Source organism: Chenopodium quinoa, unplaced genomic scaffold (genome assembly GCF_001683475.1).
Source record: "Chenopodium quinoa cultivar QQ74 unplaced genomic scaffold, ASM168347v1, whole genome shotgun sequence".
NCBI lineage: Eukaryota > Viridiplantae > Streptophyta > Magnoliopsida > Caryophyllales > Amaranthaceae > Chenopodium > Chenopodium quinoa.
Window position 1 is genome coordinate 2,490,360 of NW_018742899.1, and position 13,438 is coordinate 2,503,797.

The following is a 13,438-nucleotide window of genomic DNA, read 5'->3' on the forward strand; positions in this document are numbered from 1 at the left end:
TTGATTTCTCTCAGGTTTATTATGTATATGTAATAAGAATATAGATGTTGGCTTGGATAAAATAGCATGTGTTTGTACAAGATAGGGATCATCATGTAAATTTTTGTTTTTGACATTTTGGTAAAATAAAACAGCAAATTATAAGTGTAAAAAATTTTGAGTATACAAATATAGTTACTCTTTACTTTTATATTCTTGTAACATTGATTATAAACATTGATTTAGAAAACAATTTTCCATTTTTAGATATTGCAGTATCTGTAACACACATAGTGGACGGGGAAGAGTAGTGGAGCACAGTCATGCCAAGCACAAAAATTTCTCCAAATTGCACTTCGAGAATGCCAATAGTCTTCTAAATCTCATTAGTGTTGGTTAAGTGAAGATCTCTATATTATGAAATATACGAGTATCATCTGTAGTAGAAGTTGCTTTACAGGACTAAAAAAATTGCAGAATTATACAGTATCGAGTAGCAAGATAAATTTATCTAAGAGACATTCTCTTCATTTGAAACAGAAGACTCTAGCTCAGCTCTAGATTCAACGGGCACTGGTGGAACTTCGGTGGTGGAGGTTTGAGACTCAGTTGCAGAGGAGGTATCACTTTGGCTAGACTCAGTGGTTGAGGAACTTTCACTTGGGCTAGGTGCAGAAACTTCAATGGTTTCCGTGGGCTTAAACTTGTTTACATAGTAGCTTAGTGATGGTCCAGAATAGACTGTTGTTTGCATTTGGGGCGCATTTTCACCAACCTGAAGCAGGATTGATGAGGCACCTGCAACAATGAATAGGCCAAGAAACGCTGCAATAGCTGATGGTGTTCTCTGCACCATCGGAAGAAGAACCTGCAGTTCCTGAGCTGATAGCGCTTTCTGCCACATATACCACGGGCTGCAGAATATTATCAATGTTAGATTTTTAGCTAAAACGGTAAGCAAGATCTGGACCATGAGTTGCTGAATGTTCATGGAAGCAGATTGAAGTCCAAAGAGCTTTAAGCAAAAAAAGCTGCCATATTCTATGAACAAAATTTAGAAGCGGCTTATGCATTCGTGTAAAACCTTAAAAATCCTCCATTATTTATGATCAGACAAGTTTTACCCGTTCTGTACTAGAGCTTTTTTTTTTGACAAAGTGGAAAAGGAGGCTATTCTCCAATCGAGTCGACACCACAACTAATACAATGAAAGTTAGCCATTTAGGCTTGTATCTTCTTAACAAATCATAGAGTGGGGAGTACAGGAGGGAAAAAAAAAAAAAAAAAAAAAAATAAAAAAAAAAAAAAATAATAAAAAACTGAAAAACTGGATGGTAATTGGTCAATATGATTCCCAAATAAATAGAAAAATTATACAAAGTAGGATGTTAAGTGATTCCAAATTACTTTTTGTCAATTTAGCTCTGAGATAGAGGGAATAGTTTTCAAGAGAAGCAATGCAACTTTCAGGAAAAAAGATGTATTCTGAAAATGGAAACCTGGTACATGTTTCACAATATGTATTTGAAATTTCGCATTGACTAGGGAAGACAGCCATAGTACATCTGTACTATCCATGACTTAATTCTGTTAGAACAATCAGGATGAATTGGCATGCATTTATCACTTGGAAACGGATGCATACTGGTCGAAGAGCAGCCTGATTCAAAGGTGAATCTATTTCTATGAAATATAATCAGTTTTTGGAGATGTGAATGAGTATAATGATTAAATTACCAGCTACAAGTTCTATGCAAGAAAGAGAGCACAATGTAGCTCAAAACCACATACCTCAACTGAATAGATATTCGTCTGGCCAGCCGTGTCTTTCTCTGTGTACCCGGTCCAACCCTTTTTCCGAAGTGGAAATGTTCCCACCACCTGGGTCTTCTCTTCAGCCAACCATTCCACACTAACCTTTCCTACCTGGTCATAAAGTAGCCAAGAAAATGATTTGTCACAATATAATGACAGTTTATTTACAAAGCTTCAGCACAAATATAAGGGAGAAAGAAAGCAAGAAAAACAAATGGTGCTCACTGAGCATGGGAAAGAGGCAGAAATCATTAAAACTCGATAAGGCAAAGAGTTAAATCGATAATGATCCTGAACAAAACCTACTAAATCAGTATAGAGATTACACAATCGGAATTGATCATTACAGTTAAAATACCAAAACATCAAACAATAGTCCTGTGAAGCAGGTTGTTGCAGAAATTCAACTGCATTGCAAAGAACTCAAATGGAGATCATAAGCATGAAATCCCCAGAATTTTAATTTTTTTTTTTTCTTTATCCGGCATAAGTTAAGCACACCCGAGTATATAATGGATATTGCAGCATCTATGACATTGAATACTAAACACAGAATTTAAGATTGCAATGAACTAAACCACTCATTTTTTATCCATAAACACCACCTTGTTTTTTTAACAGAAAAACCCCATTTTATTCAACAATGTTAATAATCCAAAAGCCTCCATAACTAAGATAAAAGGCAAAATTAAGATATACCTATCATACATAAATCCAGGATTCAATAAAGGGTATTAAAAAGAGAAAGAAAGAAAGAGAAACCTCTTTATCAGGGGCGCATTCTTCGGCATTGCAATCATCACTTCATCAGACTCATTGGAAGAAGCTCGAATTTTGAATTTGGAAACATTAATTCGCCCAATTTTCTTACTTAATTGATTATTCTTGAATGTAAATGAGCTTGTATTTGTTGCAACTGATATTACTGACCGCGAAACACAAGCCATTGCTTACCCCCTCTTGCTGGAGGAGAGAGAAGGAGAGAAAAAAGGGTAATATTCGGACACCACAAATACTCAGCTCGAATTTAGAATTGAAATTTTTTATCAATTTATCTGAAGAAAGATGATTTTGGTGTTTTTGGCGAATTAATGAAGTTCTGAGGTACCTGTTTGTGTTGTTGTAGCTGGAATGTGAGTGGCTTTTATTTGTGATGATAGACGAGCCGCTAGGCAATTGTTATGCTCTCTCGCTCACTTCTATTTTTATTTTTTATTTTTTTTTATTTTTTTTTGAATAGATTAATTTTGCGCACTCACTTCTACGTTGATTTTAGGCGTGAAAGACATCTTGGAGTAGTGGCCCAGAGGTCGCCTTGCATCATTGAAGTGCAAGGTTCGATTCTCATCAGGCACAAATTTCATCCCCTACCCTCTTCGGACATTGATCTTACGGTGTAAAAATAAAAAAGAAGTTGATTTTAGGCTTTAATATACAACTAGAAATCAAAAACTTTTTCGTTAAAAGCTAGTCCCACAGTAGTAAGAGGCTGCCCTGATTTCTCACTACGAGAAACATGTCATGTATCTTAAAATGGCATAAATGTAAATAAACTGAACTTTATTATTATTTTATTATTTATAATTGTACTTTTCTTTCATCTTTCTTCTTTCATCATTTTCTTTCTTAGATCATTCAACCTACCTCCATCTTCATAACACATAAATCAAAATGTTATATTTTTGCTTAACACATAAATTAAGTTGAGCTTTTTCAATTTCTACGTATTTCACTCATAAAAAAATGCGAAGGAATACACAGTAACTTTCTAATCTACGAAGTAATAGTTATAAAATGAAATATATTTCCTCCATCTTCTTTTAAATGCAACACACTTTTTTGGCACGCTCTTTTAGGATATGATTAGAGTAGGTAAACGAGCTACATTATCAAAATAATTTCAACGCCAAAAATTATAAAAGGGTTAAAAACTACATGTATAAATTATTTTGATTAACTTGTCCGTTTACATTACTTAATCTCTTCCTCATAGTGCATGCCGAAAAAGGTGTGTTGCATTCCGAAAAAGGTGTGTTGCATTTAAAAGAAAATAGAGGAAGTATTATGTAAGATTTCAGCAATAATATCTTTAAGAACTAGCCATTTTTTTTTAACTCACTAGAGTGAATTCGAGTGGACCAAAAAATCGAGAGGGGTAGCGTCCTTCTCCTTAATTACTAAAAGAAGAAGAAGAAGAAAGATCCGGGAGTAAATACGGAATTTATCTAATTTACTACGCAAAGAAAGATAATCTTAACACTTCAAAAGTGTCAGTTTATAAAATGATTTTCTTTTAATTAAATTTTTTATTTTTTTAATGAAAGGGCACAAAATTGCTTCTTTTAAAGATTGGAGTGATGTTCAGATATTCCTTTATTTACATATTGATTTCAAAATTGTTCCTCAATTAACTTTTGTTTCTTTCGTTACATAAACAAATTTAAACCAAAGGTAAACAAGCTAATTTCCAATATAATCCAAACCTAAAATGATTTTCAAATCAATTTGACAAAAAGTCCGAGATAATTTGATCATAATTGACTCATATTCAGAAGTAGTTCTAACCTCAAACATGATAGAATTTGAAAATAACCCAACACAACCCAACCTAAATTTGTAATTGACATAAATAGAACAAAATCGTTGACATAGTCCATTCTAATTCGAACCTAGAATAAATAGAATCGAACCTAACTTAATTCAAAGGGGACTCGAAACGACATAACGAACCAATCCAATCTTAATCCGGGAAAAAAGGAATTAAACCCAAATTAACTATCACTTCAGTTTCAATTTATTTCCAACGATGTGACATTCATCTATATTTTGGTAAAATTTGTTTGTGAGTGGCAAATGAAAAGAGAAAAACAAAGTTGCATATGATATTATGATAAGGAAATATAGAAAGAAAAGAACAAGAGCGGTTTCCATATAAATTGCTCCAAAATAATTAAATTCCATAACTATGCCACATTTTATCAATATTTTGGATAAGGAAATATAGAAAGAAATGAACAAGAGCGGTTTCCATATAAATTGCTCCAAAATAATTAAATTCCATAACTATGCTACATTTTATCAATATTTGGACATATCGTCCACACCATCACAATTTTTTTTTTTTTTTATTTTTTTCCCCAGTTCACACTAAAAAATGTTAATTGAATTAGTGGTTTTACTCTTAATAAAAACTGTTAATTCAATTAGCGGTTTCTTAAGAGTATGATTACTAAACTATATTTTGATATATGTGTATTCATAGAACCTCTAATCGAAGCGATTTATAAGGTTTATACCCTTTTATAAAAGTGGCCCAATTTTTGGTAGACGTGGATAGTATGCAAGGTTTTTGTAAAATGTAGCGTACTTGAGGAATTTAACTATCTTTGAGAATTTTCTATGGAAATCACTCAATGAACAATAGGGGGGGGGGACCTTTGTTACAAATTATTTGTAGTTTCTATTTTTTTACGGTAAATGTAAATAAATTGAAATGGAGGCAGTAAAATAAAACTCAAAATGATTAACAAACCTAATCCAATCTTAACCCGACTCGACCTATATGGATAAACAACCCCAAATCCAATCTTAACCTTGAATAATTGGAATTATACCCAATTCAACCAAATTAAACTTAAAATGATTAACGAACCCAATTAGATCTAACCCGACTCAACCCATATGGATAAACGAACCCCAATAGGCAATAACCCAATTGAATCACCTCGCAAAACCTTTGCACTAGCACTAGCACTAGCACTAGCACATCAGAATAAGGCATACGGGTACTTTTTCTCTTCTCTCCTCTTAAACCCACACTCTGCAAATACCAAATTCCTAGTTGGGATTTCTTCAAAAGTGGAAAGATAGTGAATTCATGGCATTCAGATTGGGATTACAACGAAATTTACAGGGAAAAGTTGATGGATGTCTGCATACTGTCAGAAGATTTACTCATGCTTATGCACTTCCACCATCTTTCGGCAATTCAATTGACCCCATTTCATCGCCCCCTTTAATTCTTCCTGAAGATGACACCAATTCTGTTCTTGGCGGCGGATTCATGGACCTCATGGCTGTTCCCAAAAAGAAGGTCAAAGATCAATTTTTTAATTTTTCCTGGTTTTTATTTTGTTTATAAATTTAGGGTTTCGAATCATGTAATGTTGTTTGATTGATTTGTTTTTTTCAAATTTGTTGTTCTTTGTGGTTTTCGGCTTCTGGGCTATTAGGGTTTAAGGAATTTAGTTTTGATAGTTTTATGGGTTTAGGGTTTTAATTGCTGTGCTACATTGTTGGCTATTTGTGTCATTTATGTGCTTCAATTAATCTATGTTTGTTGAAATTTTGAGTTAATGGTCAATTTGGAAGCATGATGATACGGCATTTCTGCAATGTATATTGATTTACACGATCTTTTCGTGCTTAGTGATGTTCTTACTAGATGACTAGTTGATGCATCATTTTGATTCTATCTTTGTTGAATTTTTTTGTTGTTGGTTATTGCCTACAATATTGAAAATTGTTGAATATTCCAAAGAAGGGAAACTAAGTATGAGCTACGAATACTAAATTAATGGTTTCGGATATGATTCATGACACCGAGGAGTGTGAATAGATTGTGATTGTTGCATTATATTTTATTTTGGGTTAGTTGTTAGCAAAAAAAAGTTTGAAACAGTTTGTTAATTCTTACAAGGGTACTCAATACAAGCAGCTAGTTTGAGTGTAGTTATTGTCAATTTATCATGGTTGGTGTGGATGATACTTGTTGAATTTGCTTGTTTCTTATCCTATTTGTATAGAGTATAGATATCACAATTATGATGGTTAAATTTGAAAATGGATATATGAAGTGCTAGTGTAAATTCATAATGGAATATATAAAAATCTGTATATTGTAAATTCACAATCATGATGGTTAAATTTGAAAATCGATATATGAAGTGCTAGTGTAAATTCAGAATGGAATATATAAAAATCTGTATATTGGTTAAAAGTGTAATTGACTGAGATGCCAGGTTGCTTAGTATGAAATATATCTGAACTTTCATCTCCTGTTTCCACTGAGACACTGTAATTTGTTTTTTTGGAAATAGGCTGGTTTTGTTGCTAATGCTGCTAGTTACAAAGTTGTAATGTCATATTTTTTATGCTGTTTGTAGAAGATAATTTTGACAAGTGTATGAACAAAAGATGCTAAGAGCTGTTAAGCTACACAGTTTTGCCTGTTGCATGATTTATTAATGTAAATCTTATTTGCTTGATCAGGTTTCAAAACACAAGAGAGGCATTAGAAATGGGCCGAAGGCTCTGAAACCAACTCCAGTTATAGTCCGATGCAAGTAAGGCATTTCATCTGATATCTATCTGAAATTTTGATCTTTGAGTTGACATTCTTGACAAAAACTGTGTTTATGAACTGCGTATAAGATATGTGCTTTACATTCTTTTGGTTCTTCTATGGAGTTACAAGTAGATAAGAGTTTTGATTTGGGATTTGTTTTGCAACTCTCGTGAGATAAGCAATGGAAACATGTCCACTCCTTCACAACATTTTAATATTGAGGGGGTGTGTTACACTGAACTTATTCTCTTAATTAGATATCATATCCAATGTGAATATACACGAGAGTGGACAGTGAATTCAGTGGCAAATTAGGTTGCATCACATCTTGGCATTTTGTAGCAACCAGCAAATGGCTACTGTTTGCTTCTTTTCCCTCTGCACCAGGTTAAGTTTCAGCAAAAGTTTTGGTTAAGAACAGGAAAATATTTGATGAGATGGAGGGATAAAACAGAAAAGTCTGAAAAGGGAGTGTGAATATCATTTTCGCCATCTAAATTAAAAAGTGTGAATTTTTTTTATCATTATTTTTTTTAAACGAAGGAATTGATTTGGTGACATACTCAGTAACAACGGATATAGAGTAAGAGACGATGTGCAATACTAGGAATAATGAAAAAATCTATTTCTGGGACTGTCTAACCTCACCTGCATTTTTAATGATATTTTGGACATCCTGAGATTTTCTATTTGAATATAAATAGGAAGTTTAAAATAAAATCACATAAATCGCAATGTTGATCAATATCAATGCCTGTTTGTGTTTTATTTTTGGGATGTCTCACTAAGTTTTAATTGCAGTTGTGGTTGCAATTTATTCATCTTTTAACCTTTGCTATTGCCTGTTGGCTGTGTAGGGGTTGTGGTCGTGTGAAGCTGCCACATTTCTACTGTTGCAGCGGCCGCAGCGAAGATCATGGCGAGAGAAGTGATGCAATCAATTAATTGTGCTCTTTGCTTTTTAGAACTAAATTTTGTTCCAACCCCACACCCTTGGAGTGAAACTCAGAACTTGCTATAGTTAAATTTGCACGGATATGATCATACCATCTGCTTATTTCTTCTGGGTATCTGTATTTTTCAATACCGTGGTGAAATACGAAAATGTGGCCCTTATGTTTAGGTTTACTCGTGTATTGTTTTATTGACAAATGTAAGTGATAAAATAAAGACTTCTCTCATAACAAAGGTTTGTTATGATAGTGTAAGACTGTAAGGCAACTCGATCATATAGCAAACCACTTCCAGGCAAAGAAACGGGAGAATGATAATTAGTTTTACAAGTCAAAATGTGAGAAAAATGGTTGCACAAAAGCAAATGATGTCTGTAATAATTATATGTTCAATTGAAGCTATTCTATTGAAAAAATGGTTAAAGCAATAAAGTTTAAGTAATTATATTTTGATTAATAAATGTAAACTTCAAAACATCGAACTTTCATCCACTCCAGAGAGGAGAGAGACACCGAGATTGTTTGATGTTGTAGTCACAAGGAGGATGTGTTGCATATGCTTCTATTGCTGAAAGAGTAGACCTAGCAAGCAAATTTTCAATATAGTGATAAAAACTTAGTACCTGGTATAAACACTTATTCGACATAAAATTTCCTTGTATATGAAACGGTACTTCCTATAAAATTTCCGATTTTTGACTAACATTATTGAGGACTTCATGTTTGTTCCCAAACTCTACCAAGTCCAATCGTCCAAACTATGTGAGTGTTTTCAATAATGAATGTTAAAGAAAGTCTATCTAAATGCTCACAAATCGTAAAACAAAGAGTCCGAATGATTATGTTGCTTTTGCAACCGAAGGCAGAGTTCTTAGGAGAGAGACAGATGGCTTGCGAACAGTATGATTAAGCAGGATCATCATAGTTAAAAGAGTTAGTGCTCCAACCTGATGAGCTGTGCCAAGTGAAACCGGAACGTATGACAACGAAGTTGAGATTCCCAGAGTAACCTGCAAATAGAATCACACATTTGATGAATACAAATTATCAGGGTCATTCATGTACTTATTGTACTATTTACAATAAAAGCACGAGTAAACTGCAAGTAGAATCATGCAATTTGCAGAATTGAAAATGAAAGTTTTCAGCATCGCTGAACATATGCAAGAACTTGAAAGTTTTAATTCACCTGTAGACCAGCAATTCCAAGAGTGCTGCCAACCAAAGATCTCACAGCAGGGTGGATATCTAGCTTCCTTGCTGTCCACCACAAACCGCAGATTGATGCCAGGGTTGCAGTGGCTAAGATACGATGATCCAACTGCAAGACATAGTAATGCAAATTATAAATTTCTCATTGATCCAAAGATACTTGAGGGTCATAATAATGTTCTTCACAATCTGAAAATTTAATTCTGTTTAGTTATAACAAGGAAAATACACATATTCTAGTCATGCTATATGGTATCCAACTTTAAGTAAGAGTAGATTGTGGTAAGCTAGATCTCAAGGGACTTAAATGCATAGAAAACATCATCTACACACTAGCTCTAGAAAAGGATATACAATACAGTAACAAATAAAAATAATCCTGCTAAGGTTACATTACTACTGGTAAAATTTTATTAAAGGGCCGTTGTGTTGGCATATGTGCTGAGAGATCCTTTTAAGCTTAGTCATTGCATTTGTTGGGTTTGAACAAGGCCATCATTCATAACCATAGTTGCAAGGTTTGCAGTAATTCTAACTATCAAGTCATTTACTTATTATATTACATAAATACACAGTATGGCATATGCTACTGCTTATCTATGCAAGAATAGGAAGTAGATATGAGATGCACTTGAGTCTAAAGGTCACCATTTTTATGGGGAAGGGTTGTGTTTTAACTTGCTGTCTGTGATAAAATGAAACGGATTATAAGGCATTCCATATCAGTTCTTTATAATTATTTCAAGTTTGTTAGAATTAACTTTTCTTCTTCTTCTTTAATTTTTTTTTTTTTTTTTTTTTTTTTTTTTTTTTTTTTTTTTTGTTTGGAGAGAGAGAGGGGGGGGGGGGGGAGGCGCACAAGAGTTATATGATTCGACCCTGCCAAATCAGAAGATTTCAAGAGACTTTAAAAGAGCATACAATTGGCTAGGATTAAAAAAGTTAATATGAGATGTAACCTAAATATAGAAAAGCAACTGCAAACATAATGAGCCTATTCAGTGTTATTTTCCCTGTACTTGAAAAATCAATGCCAAGCAGTACCAATTACCGAAGGATATACTTATTAACTACTCGTCTACACTTCAGCGCAAAGAAAATCCTAAGGTTTCAAGAACGCCTTAGGAAAATCATAGGTGACGCCATGTTTTCTATCAATATAACAGTTGACTATTGTACAAAATGAAAGCACGATTCGTACCTGTACTGTAGATGTATTTTCAAAAAAAATTCTCATAATTGGCTTCATACTCAAAACATCATCTGGAATCCATGTATCACCCATCTTAGGAAAGGTATTATATGCACGACCCTAATGAATGATACCTTGTTAATCTTTGTCATAGATTATAGCAGATAAACCAGATAAATGCAAGTTAAATTATAGCAGAAAACAGAACAACCATACAGCATCATTTCCAGCAACAAATGCTCCCGAGACTGCAGTGACACCAACAAGAAGACTCACGGGGATGGCAAGGTACTTAAGTTTTGCTGCACCATTAACCCATGCTAACGACTCAGCTGGTGGTTCAGGCATGACTACAGAAAGAGCAGTCCAAAGAAGACCACAATATATAGCAAAAGCCGAAGTAAGGTGAGCTGCTAGCCGGTAAGGGCTTACCCTTGGCTCGGCATATTCTGATACAGGTTCCTGAGGAAAGGAAAAGAAGAAAGTAAACTGGTCATTTATCATTATGGAAACATATAATTGATGGAGTCCTTGATTAAGTTTGCACAATTACCTCAAGACCACTTTTAACCATCCACCAGCCAATGAGCCCCTACCCAGCCCCAAGAGCAAATAGAGTTGAAAGCCTCAGACCAAGACGTACAGTAATAAACCCTTTACGCAGGAAATATGAAAATGGCAAAGCAAACATGACACCGAGTGCCCTTCCCCACATTCGATGTGCATATTCCATCCAGTAAATGAACATGAAATCTCAAGACTCATCCCCTTGTTAATACTGGATGAAACTCATATAAAACAACGAATATCAAACAAGTTGTACAAGAAACTAACTTTTACACTTCAAGCTGCACGCGGCTATTAGCATGAATGCCACCATTATAAAACAATTGTTGCATGTATGAAGACAATCATTGCTTTATTGTAGTGTCGTATTATTTTCAAGAGAAATGAGCACTAACCGCTTGTACTTGGGGGATTGCTTGTATTTCTCAAATTCAAGTGCCCATTCTTCCTCTGACATAGGAGGAAGGTTCCCAGTAAATTTCCAATCAGTCATCGAAAGACCAGAGCGAGTAAGTCGAGTAATTCCACCAAGAATAACCATGCTGAACACCCATGCCGCAGAACCGAATAGCCAAATTCCAACCATCATCTGAGCACGTGGCCCAGCTGTCACTAATAGCTTTAATCCTGCCTTTTCAACCGGAACTGAAGAAGCTGTGCACATACCCCTCATCGAGTATCTATGGACAACCTGTGATATAGAACAATACAGCATCAGGACTTAGGAGCAAAGACATATATTATTCATGAGCATAGCAATAGAAGCAGAATTAAACAAGAACCTTATAAAATTAATCATACAATGTTACAATGCCATACAGCCAAAAGTTATTCATCCTCAGCTCTGAAAAACTTGGAAAAAAAATCTCATTCTCCTTTAGGTTAGTAACCATATTGTTAGAATATGCCTTGAATCAGTGTCGCTCCAAGTGACCCTGCACAATAATCAATTCAGGCTAATTTCTTGGCCCTTAATTGGTTTGTATTTCGAGGAGTGATATATAAACTCCTTAATTCTTTCCTAGCCTAATTTTGTAACCTATATTTCTCAAGAACAATATAATTTCAACTTCTTGTCTATGGATGTAATAAAGCATTGTTAGTGACCAATGTAAAATAGGTGTTCTTGTTGATTCAGCTTAAACTTTTTGCATTCTCAACCTTGTCAAATTCACAAATTTTCTGTAAAATATTACTTGTATATTGAATGATCCTCCCAATCTAAAGGGGCTTTTATTAATTAACTAATTAATGCCAAAATCAACATAAAAAGAATTAACAATTTCATCAGATTGAAGATATGTGAATTACAAGAATACTACTTCATATATCAATTTTTAAGCACCCAAAACAATTGCACAAAAAAATAACAATATCCAAGTAAAAAACAGAATTTAACAACAAAATTTGAGCTAGAATAATTAGAAAAATTTCCATGATCCCAGAATAATTGACAAATTCGGGGAAAAAAATGAGAAAGAACCCAGAAAAATCAAGCAAGAAAAAAACCTTGGGAAGAGATCGGAAGCTAGAAATGGCGGCATTTCGAGCAGTAATTGAAGCAGAAAAACCAATTGCAGAGGAGAAGAATCTGAAGCCTTCATAAGAAGAAGAAAAAGTTCTGCAATTGCTGGAATTACTCAAAAATCCCTTGACATTATTGTATAAAATGGAATTCAAGGCTTTGTTCTTCTTCAACAACAATGACGCAATTCTGCTCATTTCTCTCTCTTGGGTTTCAAGGGTTTAGTGGCTTCAACTGCATACACGACTGAGGTTTTAGAGGAGTTTTCCCCCAAACTATACACTTTTTTTTTCTCACACGAATAACAATTACTAATGCTCGTGTTCCTCTAAATTATTTTTCTTAAAGACAAAATTGATCAACGAATTAGCAAAATATGCTTATGTGGGATTTTATAATACGGAGTAAGAGTTGTACACGAATAGGTTTTAGTTCTTTATTTTTTTACCAGTAGTATCAGTAGTGTATTCAGAAATTTTAAAATGGGTCCAAAATTTTTTAGTCTTATATAACCCAAAAAAAAAAAAAAAAAGGATATTATTGACCATTAGTATTATTAATGTTTCAATAATGAGTAATGCTTTTACTTCAAAATTCATATTTAGTCTGTTAAGTCTACATAAATCCTCCGTTTTTTTAACATTGCAACATGGGGGTAATTATATAACGGTAACAATAACAATCATAATCGAGACAAGTCTAACAAAACCCCAAGTGATTATTTTTCCTTACGTAATATGTGCTTTTAGAAGAGTGTGTGAATAATGTCAAAAGTGCAAATGTTACCATATTTAAAAAAAAAACGGAGATAATATATCATTTATCATTTTATATGGATAAAAATTTAC

The 13,438-nt window shown here is 33.8% G+C and overlaps 1 protein-coding gene and 2 pseudogenes across 1 annotated transcript; 1 reads left to right on the forward strand and 2 right to left on the reverse strand.

The window, feature by feature from the left end:
- Nucleotides 1–320: 320 nt before the first annotated feature.
- On the reverse strand, nucleotides 321–2,741 carry LOC110726974 (annotated as a pseudogene).
- A 2,763-nt stretch (nucleotides 2,742–5,504) lies between these two features.
- LOC110727138 lies at nucleotides 5,505–8,385 on the forward strand. Its single transcript, XM_021906679.1, has 3 exons — nucleotides 5,505–5,887; nucleotides 7,066–7,139; nucleotides 7,999–8,385. Exons 1-3 carry the CDS (start codon nucleotides 5,672–5,674, stop codon nucleotides 8,084–8,086), a joined length of 378 nt encoding a protein of 125 aa, XP_021762371.1. The 5' UTR covers nucleotides 5,505–5,671; the 3' UTR covers nucleotides 8,087–8,385.
- Nucleotides 8,386–8,496: 111 nt separating this feature from the next.
- Nucleotides 8,497–12,935, reverse strand: LOC110727139 (annotated as a pseudogene).
- Between the last annotated feature and the right edge of the window lie 503 nt (nucleotides 12,936–13,438).

Coding starts and splice junctions, on each gene's coding strand:
- LOC110727138 (XM_021906679.1), top strand. CDS start 5,672: ATGGCATTCAGATTGGGATTACAACGAAATTTACAGGGAAAAGTTGAT. Junction 5,888..7,065: donor TGGCTGTTCCCAAAAAGAAG/GTCAAAGATCAA, acceptor TTGCTTGATCAG/GTTTCAAAACACAAGAGAGG. Junction 7,140..7,998: donor CCAGTTATAGTCCGATGCAA/GTAAGGCATTTC, acceptor TTGGCTGTGTAG/GGGTTGTGGTCGTGTGAAGC.